Source organism: Monodon monoceros, unplaced genomic scaffold (assembly GCF_005190385.1).
Source record: "Monodon monoceros isolate NGI ecotype Baffin Bay Population unplaced genomic scaffold, NGI_Narwhal_1 Super_Scaffold_10, whole genome shotgun sequence".
Classification (NCBI taxonomy): Eukaryota; Metazoa; Chordata; class Mammalia; order Artiodactyla; family Monodontidae; genus Monodon; species Monodon monoceros.
In genome coordinates, this window is record NW_021703766.1 from 42,963,042 (window position 1) to 42,977,572 (window position 14,531).

At 53.4% G+C, this 14,531-nt stretch overlaps 1 protein-coding gene across 1 annotated transcript; it reads left to right on the plus strand.

Annotated features, from left to right (window-relative positions):
* Window positions 1-11,316: 11,316 nt before the first annotated feature.
* On the plus strand, window positions 11,317-12,577 carry SDHAF1 (succinate dehydrogenase complex assembly factor 1). Its single transcript, XM_029208243.1, has one exon. It carries the CDS (start codon window positions 11,356-11,358, stop codon window positions 11,710-11,712), a length of 357 nt encoding a protein of 118 aa, XP_029064076.1. The 5' UTR covers window positions 11,317-11,355; the 3' UTR covers window positions 11,713-12,577.
* Window positions 12,578-14,531: the final 1,954 nt, after the last annotated feature.

A 14,531-nucleotide genomic window follows, 5' to 3' on the forward strand; every position in this document is an offset into this window, starting at 1 on the left:
GCTGCGTGTGCAATGCGGGCCTTGTGCTGAGTGGTGTCACCTGCGTGCTCACGGCTCAGTGCAGCTGCTCAAGCGCTGGCCGGCTGCTACCTCCCACCCGGTGCACCGCTGCCGCGGCTGCCACCTTGGCGGCCAGGTGGCCTGCAAACCCTGCCGCGCAGCCCGGGGGCAGCCCAGGCCTCTGCCTCGCCTCGGGTGAGCTCTATTACCCCACCTTTGAGGGCGCCACCTTCCACCTTCTGGTCGCCTGCACCTATTCGTTGGTGAGCACAGGCATGGGTTGCCTTCGGGGTATGTGGCCCTTCGAGGTGGTGCCGGAGATAGGCTCACGGATGCTCAAACTCCGTCACGTGTTGCTCCGCATACAAGGCCACCGCTTCGTCCTCGACCCGCTGCAAGGATGGAGATGCGTCAGGGTGAGCTCCTGTCCTGTGTCTGCCACTTCCCTCCCATTCCCTCTTCACCCCAGCATGCCCGCCCCACCTGTCTCTCCCATCCTCCAGTCTTCATCTCCGAGTAGTTTTTTCCTCTGCCTGGGTTTCCCTGCACCTTCCCATGCTCCCCAACTACCATCACCTTTTCCCCACTCCAACCCAGCCTCCCCTGACCCTGGTTGCTGCTTGCCCAGACGCCTTCCCTGCGTGCCCCTCTCTCACCACTGCCCTTCCTCTGGCCTCTCATCCCCTCTCCGCCTCCTGCCCCCCGCATCTCCCTCCTCTTCCCTGGCTCGACAGCCCTCCACTGCCTCCCCACCCCCCAGTCCCCGGCTGCCCTCCCGCTCCGCTCTCCCTCCCCTCCCTTCCCCCACCTGCTGTCTCCACAGGCGTCCTCCCCCTCCTCCGGCCTTCCTCCTACACAGCACCCACTCCCAAGCCCACAACACCCACTCCCAAACCCACAACACCCACTCCCAAGCCCACAGCACCCACTCCCAAGCCCACGGCACCCACTCCCAAGCCCACAGCACCCACTCCCAAGCGCCGCCCTGAACGCCTCTCCCTTTGACTCCTCTCTCCCCCTTCCTTCACCTCCTCGTCAGTCCGCTCACCCCTCCCACCCCTCTGCACTCTCCCCTGTTCTGGCACACCACCTCTCTCAGCCTTTGCACACACACCACCACTCCGTCTTCTCCCTGATGCTCCCCAGGCCCTGATATCCCCCCTCACTCTAGGCCTCCTTTGGCTGCCTGCCCTTCCCACTGACCGGAGGTGGGTGCGCACCTTCGCGTGGCGGGGGCGCTGTCTGTGGTGCTCGTGGCTTGGAGGCCAGTGGCTGCTCTTCCAGTGCAGCTCCCATGTGAGCCTGCCGCTGCCTGTGACCTCCTGCAGCTTCCCATGCAGCCTCTGGGGCAACTTCAACAGCAACATGACAGATGACCTGCAGCAACCGAGGCCCGGGTCTGTGCTGCGCTGTGTTCCTGCCCAGATGCCAGCTGTCCAGCAGCCACTGAGGACAGGGGCGCAGACCCAGCACCTGCGGCCTCCTGTGTGAGCCCAGTGACCTGCTGGTACCCTGCCACCCATGCCTGCCGCCAGAGCCCTTCTTCTGGGTCTGTGTGGCCGACAAGGGACCTGCCCACAGGAACCTCAAAGTGCTCTGTGCCTGCCTGCAGGCCTCCATGGCCGCCTGCCAGACGGCTGGTGTCAGTGTGCAGCCCTGGAGGGCGCCTGGCTTTCGCTGTGAGTCATTGCCGGTGGGGTCGGCAGTGCAAGACCATGTCTGGTCTTCTGTCATCCCACAGGTGTTAGTGGAGGACCAGCATGTGCCAGGCCCACGAGGGAGATACAGCGCCAAATAGGACAGAATCCTGCACACATTCTTGTTGGGAAAACAGATTTTATCTCTTAGCTACATTTACAGAGCACCCATTCTATATCAGACCCTGTGTTGAGACAGTGGGTCTCAAATTATTGTCCCTAGACCGGCAGCATCAGCAACACAGGGTTTGTTTACAGTGCAAACTCTTGCCCTGCCCCAGATTTACTGAATCAGAAACTCTGGAGTGGGTGGGACCGAGCAACCTTTTGTAATGAGCCCTTCAGGAGATTCGGATGCTAGGCTAGGTTTGAGAACCTCTGTTTGACCTGCTTTAAGTCAGCTCACTCCATCTTTGAACCGCTCTAGGAGATAAGGACAATCATTGTCTGCTTTCTACGGTGAGGAAACTGAGGCACAGAGAAGCTAAGTACTTCCCTAGATCTCAACCAGTAAGCAGCAGACCTGGCCCTTCCACCTGGCTCCAGAATCCTCCTGGCCCTCTATGCTTTAGTATCTTTCCAACAATAATGTAAAAATAGTTCCAGTAATAACATGAAAAGAGCAGCCGACTTTATTGAGTACTTGCTCAGTGCTAAGCCTTGTTATTACCTTAACTGATTCTCGCAACAGCCCCATCAGGCAGGTTTGTTTTTTTTTTAATTTATTATTTATTTTGGGCTGCATTGGGTCTTCGTTGCTGCACACGGGCTTTCTCTAGTTGCAGTGAGTGGGGGCTACTCTTCGTTGTGATGCACAGCCTCATTGCGGTGCCTTCTCTTGTTGCAGAGCATGGGCTCTAGGCATATGGGCTTCAGTAGTTGTGGCGTGCAGGCTCAGTAGTTGTGGCACACGGGCTTAGTTGCTCCGCGGCATGTGGGATCTTCCTGGACCAAGGCTCGAACCCGTGTCCCCTGCATTGGCAGGCGGATTCTTAACCACTGTGCCACCAGGGAAGTCCAAGCAGATATATTTTATGGATGAGGGAAACCAAGTCATCGATGGTTAAAGAATTTGCCCAATGTCATACACCTAGAAAATGACTTATCTGACATCTGAACATTTGTTCACTTACTTAACAGATTCTCATCAACTTTGAGTCTCTGTGTCCACATGTCTCCTCCATGTTCCTCATGGACTCTTGGTCCCACCTTGACTTTCTCTGTCAGTGTCCATCCCTCTCTGACCCCTTCCTGCCTCTAGGTTCAAATGCACCTGGTGGGAATTTGTTTGGCTTGCTTTTTACTTATAGATTGATGACCATTCCCACCTCTGCCTGCCATGGTCATTTGTCCAGCCTTGGCCCAACTAGCTATGGCAGAGGTGGGGTCATGGGGACACAATGTGGCCACTGTATCAGGTGAGAATCTTTTTTTTTTAAAGATTTTTATTTTATTTATTTATTTTTTGGCTGCGTTGGGTCTTTGTTGCTACGCGCGGGCTTTCTCTAGTTGAGGTGAGCAGGGGCTACTCTTCATTGTGGTGTGCGGGCTTCTCATTGCGGTGGCTTCTCTTATTGCAGAGCACGGGCTCTAGGCGCATGGGCTTCAGTACTTGTGGCATGTGAGCTCAGTATCTGTGGCTCGCAGGCTCTAGAGAGCAGGCTCAGTAGTTGTGGCGCACGAGCTTAGTTGCTCCGTGGCCTGTGGGATCTTCCCGGACCAGGGCTTGTGTCCCCTGCATTGGCAGGCAGATCGTTAACCACTGCCAGGGAAGCCCTATCAGGTGGGACTCTTAGTGGCAGTGTCAGAATCCCAGACTGAGGAAAGAAAAAAAAGGACTTGAAGCACATGTAACTGCAAAGACAGAGGGTATTTCTATTTTCAGGCTTAGCTGGATTAAGAATTTTCAATTGCAGTTAGAAGAAATGTTTCTCTCCTTCTCTCTCTTGGTCTCTCTTCTGTGTCTTGGACTTCCCCTCCCTCCTCTCTCTGTGTTAGCTTTATTCTCGAGCAGATTCTTCCCTTGTGGTAGCAGCAAGCCTTCTGCAACTTCAGGCTGACGATTCTACCAGCTTCAAAGCCCTCTTCCAAAATGTAACACCCTTTCCCCACTGGCCCCAGCCAAAGTCCTAGAGTCCCTACCCATAGACTTTGCTTGAACAATTATTGGGGCCAAAGGAATAATCTGATTAGCCATCCCCGATTCCTGTACCCACCCCGGAGCCTGGTTGTGGAGTCATCTCAACCTACATGTTGAAAGTAAGGATGGGTGGCTGTCAAAAAGGAGGTATCATTATCAGAAGGGTGGGAGGACAAAAAAGACATCCACTACTAGAGTTTACTGACAGGTTCCGCACAGGCCCAAACAGGTGGATAAGAGGTGGGATAACTTGGTGGTTCAAGAGATGGTCAACCCTTTTCAGTAGGGGCTGGGAGTGGTGGGTGGGGCAAAACCCCAGAAGACAAAGAGCAGAGAAGCCATGTCAGTCATATCTAGGACCCATTAAAGTAGCCAGCACACGACGTGGTATGTAGACATTGCTCAGTCATTGCTGGTTATTACTTCAGATATGATTAATCCATGGGGGAGGTCCCTCAAGAAGGATGCAGCCTCAGGGTGCTGGTGGGATGGATGGTAGGCCCCTGGCTTGCCTGAGCCTGACAAGCCGCCTTTTCCCAGCCATGCAGTCTCCCCCCACCCCCACCCCCGCCCCCAAACACAGCCTCTACAGCTTGTGTGGAACCCCTGCCCCGTGGCCTGTCCGTGTGTTCAGGAGGTGCAGCTTCCCACTCCCTGCAAGGGTGATGATGGATTCTTCCAGGCGTGGGCTGACTGCATCCCTGTGGACCACTGTTGTTGCCTCCACAATGGCCAATACTTCCCTGTGAGCACATCCTCTTGGGTCCTTGTTAGAGTTTCACATGGATCCTTCCACTTTGCCTTTGATTCCGATGCACTTCCTTGAATGGGGCTCATGTCACAACCTCTAGACGCCCTTCCTTTTAGTACCACCTCCCCTTTCACCCTCCCTCCCTTCCTCCACAGCCTGGCCAGACTATCCTCTTAAAGAATTGCCCCTCCTATACCTGCCAACTGGGGGACAGTGTGACCTGCAGCTGCCCTACAAAGTAGGTTTGTGGATCACAGATGGACCCCTAGGCTGTCAATTGCAAGGTGACCAGGGCTGTGGTCTGAGGGGTCAGAGATTGGGGCATGACTTCTGGGTCTTGGGAAGGAGGGGACTGGTGACTCAGACTCCTAGGACTCTTGGGTCCCTGACCCTCTCTCTCCCCCACAACGACCTTGGCCCCTGCTCTGAGACCCATGGCCTCACTGCTGGTTTCCCCACCATTGCTCCCCGGCCCCGGTCCCCAGTGCCCAGCTAACTCCAGCTTTGTCCCATGTGGCTCTGCATGAACAGCCACAAGTATCAACCCCTCAGCCCCAGAGCACTGTAGCTGCCCCCGTGCCCTTACCTGCCCGTGCCTGCCTGGTCGTCTGCTGCCTTGGAGGGCTGATGCGTGCCCCGTGCCCACTGCTCCTGCTTCCTGCACCAAGGCTGCACTTTCTGGACAGACAACTGTGTTCAGCATGGCCACTGCCTGGCCACTGGGGCCCCGGTAAGCAACATGCCCCAGTGATGGCCTGAGAAGTGCTGTGGTCATTGCAAGGCTGCCACAGGTGGCTGGTGTCACTGCCTGTTAGCCTAGTCCCCACCCAGCCCCACTGTCCGGGAGGAGCCACTGGCCTCCACTGCTACTGGAGACTTCCACTTCTGCACATTCGGAGGAGCCCGCTATGAATCCCCGGGCTCCCGTGCCTACCGCCTGGTGGGTCTCTGTGGCATAGCCCATGCCAACCTTGACCCCTTCAGTCTGGATTTGATCCCTTTTCTGCAGCCACGTGGCTGCACCAAGGGCCAGACCCTCTCAGCCAGTCTGATACTGGACATGAGTCCGAAAGATCTCAACCATATCTGGGTGAGGTTTCTAAGGCCCACACTGACCCACCACTCCTCACTGTCCCCACTACCCTCAGGTAACCCATAGTAGCCCCTTTTTCCTGCTGGTGCCCCCATTATTGACTCTCCCACTGGTCCTGAAAGATATCTACTCCAGTTCCCTAGTGGCCCTATTCATCCCCTACCAATGGCTACTGACCCCCCTCTCCTCATTGACTTGCTTGTTGACTCCTTCCTACTGACTCTCACTTGTCATTATTTACCACCCTTGAGACTCCTATTACCCTCCCATTAACTCTCCTTTGAGTCCTCATTTGACTCCCTAATTGACTCCCCTTTAACCCACAGGCTCAGCCCTGACCTCCCCATTGACCCTCCCTTTCACCTCCCCATTTAACATCCCCTTAAGCCATTGCCTCCCCAAGTGATGCTTCTATTGTTATATCCACTTGCCCATTAACCCTACTTACTGCCCTGTTGACCCCACCCCACACCCTTCCCCCATTTATCTGTACTGAGCTATCTATTTGACACTCCCAGGGATCCATGACTGGCCCATTAATGGCCCCATTTACACCCCTGTGGAGCTTCCCATTGAGCTTCCTAGTGACACTGACTCCTCCATTGAATTCTTGGACCTTTCTGTTATCCTAATTCAGCCTCTTTGACTCATTGTCTCATTCACTGAGACTTTCAAAGTGTCCTATGAATTCATCGACTCACCTTCTGACTCCACCCGAATTTACCCACCAGCTGAGTCCTCCCATTGCCACCCAAAGCCATCTAAGCCTTCTCTTGACCCTCAGTGATGCATGGATTTGTCCATCCACTTCTTCCATTTGCCCTCTTCATGATCCTCCCCTTGATCTCCCACTGACCCCTCCCTACTGACTCCCTAATTATCCTTTTTACCCCTCATTGATCTTCCATTGACCCCTCATTAATTATGACGATCTAGTCACTCTACCATTGATTCCTCATTGGGTTCTTTATTGACCCTCCATTTAGCCTCCAACTGACCTCCCACTGTAGTCTCTTTTGATCCCTAATGACTAAACCCTGGTTAACCAACCAGAATGTTCTCCTTGATCCCTCTCTGATCCTTCACTGACATTTCCAAGAATGTCTGCTGACAGCCACTACCCCCTTCCCTGGCTGTTCTCCCCTCCCGCATTCCCTCCCTGGAGGTGGATGGAATTCTGGAATCACCACCCTTCATTCACAGCTGCCGCCTCCTCGTCTACCGCCGGGGATGCCTGCCCTACGTGTGCGCCCCACGGCGTCCGCTGCCCAGTCGACCAAGCCCTGGTCGCCTACATTGTCACCTGTCATGCTCTGGGCATGTGTCTGGGCCCTGGAGGACGCCTGAATTCTGCTGTGAGTGTGTGGGGCTGGCTGGAGATAGTGGGTGAAGCTCTGGAAACTCAGATTTGGGCCACCAGAGGACGGACGCTGGAGGACCAATGGAGAAGTTTAGGCCTGGTTGAGCAGGGGCCAGGCGAAGAAGGGTGGGACTTGAAGAGTTAAGACTACGTTTGAAGAAGCAGCCAGACCTGGAGGGACAGCAGTTTAACAAGGTCTTTCTGTTTTTTGTGCCTGTCTCTTTTTCTCACTATGTCTCCCCTTTGCCCCACAGCCTACACTGCAGGCTTGCCAGGAGGCTGGGATCCCCGTGATACCCTGGAGGGGTCCCCAACTTTGCTGTGAGTGCTCTGGCTGGGTCTGGGATGCATGCCAGGCAGGTTGTGGGCTGGCAGGAAGAGCCCTCTCTCCTGATGGAGATCAGAGAAGACCTGACATAGATGGAATTGGCTGGAGAGTGTGTGGGAGGGGCATCCAAGGGAAAGGAAACTGTAATTCAAAGTTGTGGAGGTTGGAAAACACCAATGGGAAGCTAGCCTGACTGGATGCAAGAGGCAGTAGGACTGGAAAAGGAAACTTGAGTAACAAGCACTCACCTTTGCCATCCACCTGCAGCCCTGACTTGTCCACCTGAAGCCACTACAGCATCTGTGCATGGACCTGTCATGGGGGCTGTGTCCCACCTCTCAGCCCTGCTTACTGTTCTACCCAATGCCATGAGGGCTGTGAGTGTGACCCTGGCCTCATCTTTGATGGCACAGACTGTGTATCCCAGGACCACTGTGGCTGCTTCCACAGTGGATGCAACATCCCTGTCAGAGAGGTCTCCAGGCCTGGGTGGGTAGGCACAGAGTCTCCCGTACCTCATCATAAAATGTTCCCTGAAACACACCATATCAGTAAGACTTTCAGCTGTAACTGACAGAAAATGATGCCAACTATCTTAAATACAACAGGGAATTTATCTACTTTTATTTGTGTAAAGTTGAGGCCTTCAGACATGGCTGGATTCAGGGACCCAAATAATGTCACTAGGACTCAAGTTTCCATCTTTCATCCCTGCCTTTTCCTTTTCCTGTGTTAGCATCTATATTAAGTAGGCTCTACATCCAAATGCTATAACAGAGGCTCAACATTACAGTGGCTTAAACTTGATAGAAGCTTATTTCTCATGAACAATCCACGTATAACCAGTTTGTTTCCTCCAAGTCAGGAACACAGGCTCCTTCTATCCCACAACACAGCAGGGGTCAGCTCCTGGATTGCAGGGTTGAGGAATGAGACAGCTGGAGACAGCAGGTATAGACACCTCTCTTGACAAACTGTCCATGCAGAAAGGGGAGAATAAAGATCAGCTAGAAAGTTCCAGAGGGCAAAGGTATCTTAGAATTGATGATGATGACGACGATGGTGATGATTTTGAGATGGGAGAAACTCAGGGACGTTTAAGTGCTGATGGGAAGAAGCCAGACAAGGAGAGGGTGGAAATCCAGCAGGGAGAGATGCCAGGGTGGAGGATGCATGGCTCCCCAAGGAACTTGGAAGCAGGAGAGCAACAGGAGAATTGAAATTTGGGCAGGCAAAATGGATAGTATTTCTAAGTAAGAGGAAAACAAACCTGAAATCTCATGATGAGAAACAGAATCATCTGTGAGTTCAAGGTTAATTGTAGAAGTGGGAGGATGGGCCAGCAAGAGAACAGCTTGGGTATCTGCCACAACCTGGCAGGTAAACTAAGCCAGAACCTTTGGTTAAAGGGTCAAGAAACCCCCACTATGTCTCTTAAACTTCTAGTGTAACTTTGTGTAAGTGACTCAACCTCTCTCTGTGCCTCAGTTTGCTCATCCACAAAAAGTGGTGATAAGAGTGGTGCCCACCACATAGGGTAGCTGTGAAGATACATATAAAGTGCTTGGGGGACTTCTGTGGTGGCGCAGTGGATAAGAATCTGCCTGCCAATGTGGGGGACACGGGTTTGATCCCTGGTCTGGGAAGATCCCACATGTCATGGAGCAACTAAGCCCGGGAGCCACAACTACTGAGCCCGCGTGCCACAACTACTGAAGCCTACACACCTAGAGCCCGTGCTCCACAAGAGAAGCCACCACAATAAGCCCACACACCACAACAAAGAGTAGCCCCCACTCGTAGCCCCCACTCTCCGCAACCAGAGAAAGCTGGCGCCAGCAACGAAGACCCAACGCAGCCAAAAATAAATAAATAAATAAATTTTAAAAAAATTAAGTGCTTGGTATAAGTAAGTGCCCAGTAAGTATAAGCTGTGATTGCTCTTGCAGCCATTTTTATATTATCTTTGGTGAGGCAGTATGTATAGCAGAGTGGTTAAAAACACAGGTCATGAAATCAGATCCCTGGGGTTTGAAACCTGGCTCTGCCACTTACCAGCTATGTGAACCTGGCCAGGCTGTTACTTCTCTGGCCTTGGTTTCCTAAGAGGCAAGAGGTATATGGTCCTGCAGATCTACCTTGTCAGAGTGTTGGTGAGGATTTAATGTCACTTAAAATATCAAGTGTTTAGGGACTTCCCTGGCAGTCCAGTGGTTAAGACTCTGCCTTCCAATGCAGTGAGCGCAGGTTTGATCCCTGATCGGGCACGGCCAAAACTTAAAACAAACAAAAAATGTTTTAAATACTCACTATTTTAAAAATAAACTGTTTTAAATATTCACTATTTTCAAATAAATGTATTACATAATATAAATTAGGTGACAAGATATTAAAATAGCATATTATATTGCATATTTTATTAACATACTGTGTCATACATTATCTTATAAATAAAATATTAAAGCACTTGAAAGAGTGCCTGGTACAGAGTAGTGCTCAGTAAACAGTTACTAGATTATGAAGACACAGGTGAGAGAGATGTGACAGGATCCAAAGGCTTTTTTTTCTCTCTCTCTAAATCTCCCTTTTAAGAAAGTGTTTATTACGGAAAATTTCAAGCATCACAAAAGAAGAGAGAATAGTGTTATGAAACCCCATTACAGTTACAAATATTTTGCCACTCTTGCTTTCTTTTCCTCTCACTCTTTGTTGCTCCGCGGCATGTGGGATCCTCCCGGACCGGGGCACGAACCCGTGTCCCCTGCATCGGCAGGGGGGCCCTCAACCACTGCACCACCAGGGAAGCACCTCCTCTCGCTCTTCCTGTTTTGTTTGTGCTGGAGGATTTTAAAGCAAATCCCAGACCTTATTCCTCTAGCAAAGACCTGGATACGTATTTCTGATAGACACCGAGGGGATTCATAGCGGTTTCAGATCTCCAGTTTGACTCCCAAACTCCGACCCTCTCCCCAGTCCCTGACCCGCCTCCCCTCTAGCATAAGAACCCACGCCCAGCGCAGCTCGCCGCCCAGGTGTGCCGGGTCGTGGTCGCACGCTGGGCGGAGGGTTCCGGGTTATTGTCCAGCGGCCCCCCACGCTCCGGGTGCTGGTAGGGTCCGAGGGGGTCGTGGCATTGCAGGCCTCCCAGCCCTACGAGTACGCCTCCGCGTAGCCTGCGGGGACTCTAACGGAATTGAGGCTGACCTGATACTCCCTGGACATCGGGGTGCCAGGCTAGTCGAAATGTGCCATGTGGGCTGGACTCTGGACTTCAACAGCTGGGGAGGCCGCTCCCTCTCCTACCCTTGGACCCGACTCATGTCGGTAGAGGGCGCTAAGAGCCCAACTCCCTGCGCTAAAGGCTGCGTCTGGGGGCTTACAGCCCACACCATCTCTCACGCCATCTTCTCAGCACCGAGAAGCTTGTCCTGCTGGCTGTGACCCAACACTTCACCGCGTGACCCCGTCCCTCTGCCCGTCCCCAGGGTTGGGACCCTCGACGCACACCTGCTCTGCGGGTGGGAACGCATGGAGCTTCCCGAGATTGCTTTAATAAATAAGGACAAAAGCATGCCTGTGCCTGTCTTCTCTCTCCCAGTGCCCCCAGAGCCCTGAGGCACACAAGGGCTCCAACCTCTAGCTCTCTCCACTCGTAGGACCCAAGAGTCAGGTCAGGATCCCCTGGTCCCTTCCAACCCCAAACCTAAGAGCCTCAGGGCCTAGCGCCCTCCTCATCCAGGCGCTCAGAAGTACCGTCCTCGAAAGGACAGATTTTCTGTGGGGCGGGCCAGTGAACCAGAAGCCCCGCCCCTTACTCACAACATTGTGACGTAGCAGCAGCGACAACCTATGGGACGCGACGGCGCCGCAAAGCTGGGGGCGGGTGGCGGAAGCGTCAGTTGTCGCGTTTCACCGCTTCTCCCAACTGTTCTGCCGCGCCACTCGGTGGGGCGTCCGCTGTGTGAGCCCGCGGCCCAGCTGCTACCATGTGCCGGCACAGCCGGCTTCAGAGACAAGTTCTGAGTCTGTACCGCGAGTTGCTGCGCGCCGGGCACGGAAAGCCGGGCGCCGAGTCGCGGGTGCGGGCCGAGTTCCGGCAGCACGCCCGCCTGCCACGCTCCGACGTACTGCGCATCGAGTACCTGTACCGCCGCGGACGGCGCCAGCTTCAGCTGCTACGCTCGGGTCACGCCACGGCCATGGGTGCCTTTGTGAGTACGCGGGGCCCGACTGAGGAGTCCCCCGGCGCGGGGGCCCCAGGGACCCCACCTGACGAAGGTGACGGCCCAAGGAGACCGCTGGACAGCATGGGGGTACCGAAGACCGCGCCGGATGGACGGTGACCGTCACCCGGTGGCTCAGGGGAACCGGGGGCCCACCTGACTGCGTGGGGGGACCGGGGAACCGGCCTGATGGAAGGTGAGAGGTCTTGAGAGACCAGATCGACAGATTGGGGGAATTGAAGAGCCCTCCTGACGACGTAGGGTGCGATGGCGAGAGATGCCCGATGTATGGTAACGGGTCAAACTTACCCATGAGGGCTTGGGGCAGCCTGGGTCGCCGGCTGGCTGGACTGTCAAGCTGAGAGCTACTTACCCGAAGGCCTTGGGGAGCCAGGACGCCCCGCTGTTGGACAGAAAGAGACAGACACGCCCTTCTCTAGACCCCGGAGAACATACCACTCCTGGCTCCTCAAGGAGACTCCCTTCTTTGTAACTATGAGGAGAGCAGACTTTTTTGCTGAGGAGTTTGGGAAGATGCCCTGATGGCCGGTGAGAAGCCTGAAATCCCCTTAGAAAAATCTTTCGCCCATTGTGACAAACTAGGATCGATGAGGAAGCGGGTAGGGAGTCTCTCACCCCAGCTAATCAATTAAAGACCCCCTCAAGACCTCTACGTGATACTTCTGAGGGGGACTCCCGATTCCTGCCCCTTTCCCTGCTCAGGACTGTTGGACAAAAAGGCAATAAAATTGGGGATGTGCTTACTTCCCTGTTGGTGGTCTTAAAGATTTAATGTTTGGGGGAATTTTTGAAGAGGCACACACACACACACACACCAACTAGTGACCCTCTGGCAAGGGATGGGTGTGGGGAGCTGTCTCTTCCCCTCTGGAGCCCTCTAGAATGGCAGATTGGTTGGAGCAGCATAGTTCTCTCTCCTGGGCAGATCCATGGAGGGGACCCAGCCTGGCTTGACCCCAGAGAAGCCCCAGTAGACTCCTTAATGGAGGGTAATGAGGCAGGAGAGGAATAGTGGAGCTGAGGAGACCTGGCTGGTAACCCCTGAGGTAGTAGTGGGGCCCTCAAACCTGGCTGAGGCTGGTAACCCCTGAGGTAGTAGTGGGGCCCTCAAACCTGGCTGAGGCTGGTAACCCCTGAGGTAGTAGTGGGGCCCTCAAACCAAGCCTCAGCTACAAGCTGGGATTTTTGTTAGTAAGGCTGAGGGGTTGGGGAGGAGAGGTGGACCCAAAGGCCACAGGCATACCTCCCCCCATAGACCTGCCCTAGATATTCTCTGGAGTACTGCACTTTGCAGCCCTCAGCTGTATTTGCACTGATGTCGGTTAAATAAGTGGAAAGCAGTTGAACGCAGTTGAGAGGAGGAGGAGGGCCTCAGGAAAGGAGCCCAGACCTCAGATCAAAGGTAGTACGGACAGAAGAGAAACACAGTCTCTGCCCCAATCCCAGTGGGAGAGGCAGGAACCCAAATAGTAATAAAGTTGGGGTGCAATTTAAAGAATTATAAAGTGTTTGCCAGAATGTAGGGATAGGCTTCCAAGCAGGGGGACCAGTGTGGATAAAGGCCTGGAGAGGGAGAGGGGAGAAATGCTGGGGCCTGGAGTGCCCCAGAGCACAGGCTGTGCTGTTCATGCAAGTGGCTTCTACTTCAGCTTTGTCTCTGGTTGGTGCTCGGCCTCCACGGCCATGTTCGTCTCTCTGCCTCAGTTTCTTTGGCCAGGGTGATGCTGTTAATCCTGGCCTGACTCCATTTTGGAGTAAAAGCCAAAGTCTTGAAAGTAGCTTAAGAGGTTAAGTCCTACCTATCCAGCCCCCATTACATTTCCACCTGCATCTCCCTCCTCTTCCTCTTGCTCACTCCTGGCTCCAAGATCTTGAGCCTTAATAAGCTCCAGGATGGGAGCTTCTGGCAGGGCTGCAGGCAATGATTGAGTTCTCACTGGGGCTGGGTATCCCGGTCAGGAAGGGAGACATTCACTCGGGTATTACAGAGGAATGGAGTTTGTCTGGTAGAGAGGATGAGGGAGGGGATTGCCCGATTTGAGGGAGGAGGTTGTAGGTGAGTGAGCAGTGATTAAGAGCATGGACCCTGGAACTGGAATGCCTAGGTTTGAATCACAGTTTCAACACTTACTGATTACATGATTGGAGGCAAGTGATTTAACCTCTTTGCGCCTCGACACCCTTATCTGCAAAATGGGCATACTAATCGTGCCTCCCTCCTGTGGCTGTTATAATGATACAGTGAATTAAATACATGTGGCAGCAGGTGATGATGTCCCAACCCCACTTGTACCTGCAGAGGAGGGTTCCCAAGAGGCAGCCAGCTTCCTGCTCTGAGCCCCTGCATCTCTGCTTGAGGGCTTTCGGGGAATTATGGGGGCTGGGTTAATACCCTTAGGAGCAAACTACAGCCTGTGGGGGACAGCAGTCACTGGATAAGTGCCTGTTGTCTGGTGGGACAAATGAAATGTGTTCTACAAGGTGCCCCCATGGGACTGAGCCCCAGTTGCTCACAGTGGCTATCACTCCATGAGCACGTTTTTGATTTTCCCCTGCCCTGTCTCATTCTCCCCACTCCCTAACTCCTGCCTCCTGGGATCACATCCCAAATAAACCACCTCACTTCAGTGCTGACGTTAAAGCCCCCCCGTTGGTAATCTCTGTGTCTGCTGCTGTGTTTTTCACTCTTCTAAGGCACAGGGTCAGTGCCTCTCAACCTGTCTGTTAAAAGAATCTCCTGATCTAAGAAAATTGCTATAAAGGACTTAAGGGGCTTGGAATAACTTGGAATATGGATTGTGGGTTAATAATAGACTTGAATTGAGTTTTTACATTTCCTGATTCCAATAACTGTAGTTGTATAAGATCTGTACTTTTGATCTTAAGAACTATACACTGAAGTATTTAGGAATTAAAAG

Bases quoted from the DNA above. Each gene is read 5' to 3' on its own strand.
- SDHAF1 (XM_029208243.1), top strand. From the start codon at position 11,356: ATGTGCCGGCACAGCCGGCTTCAGAGACAAGTTCTGAGTCTGTACCGC.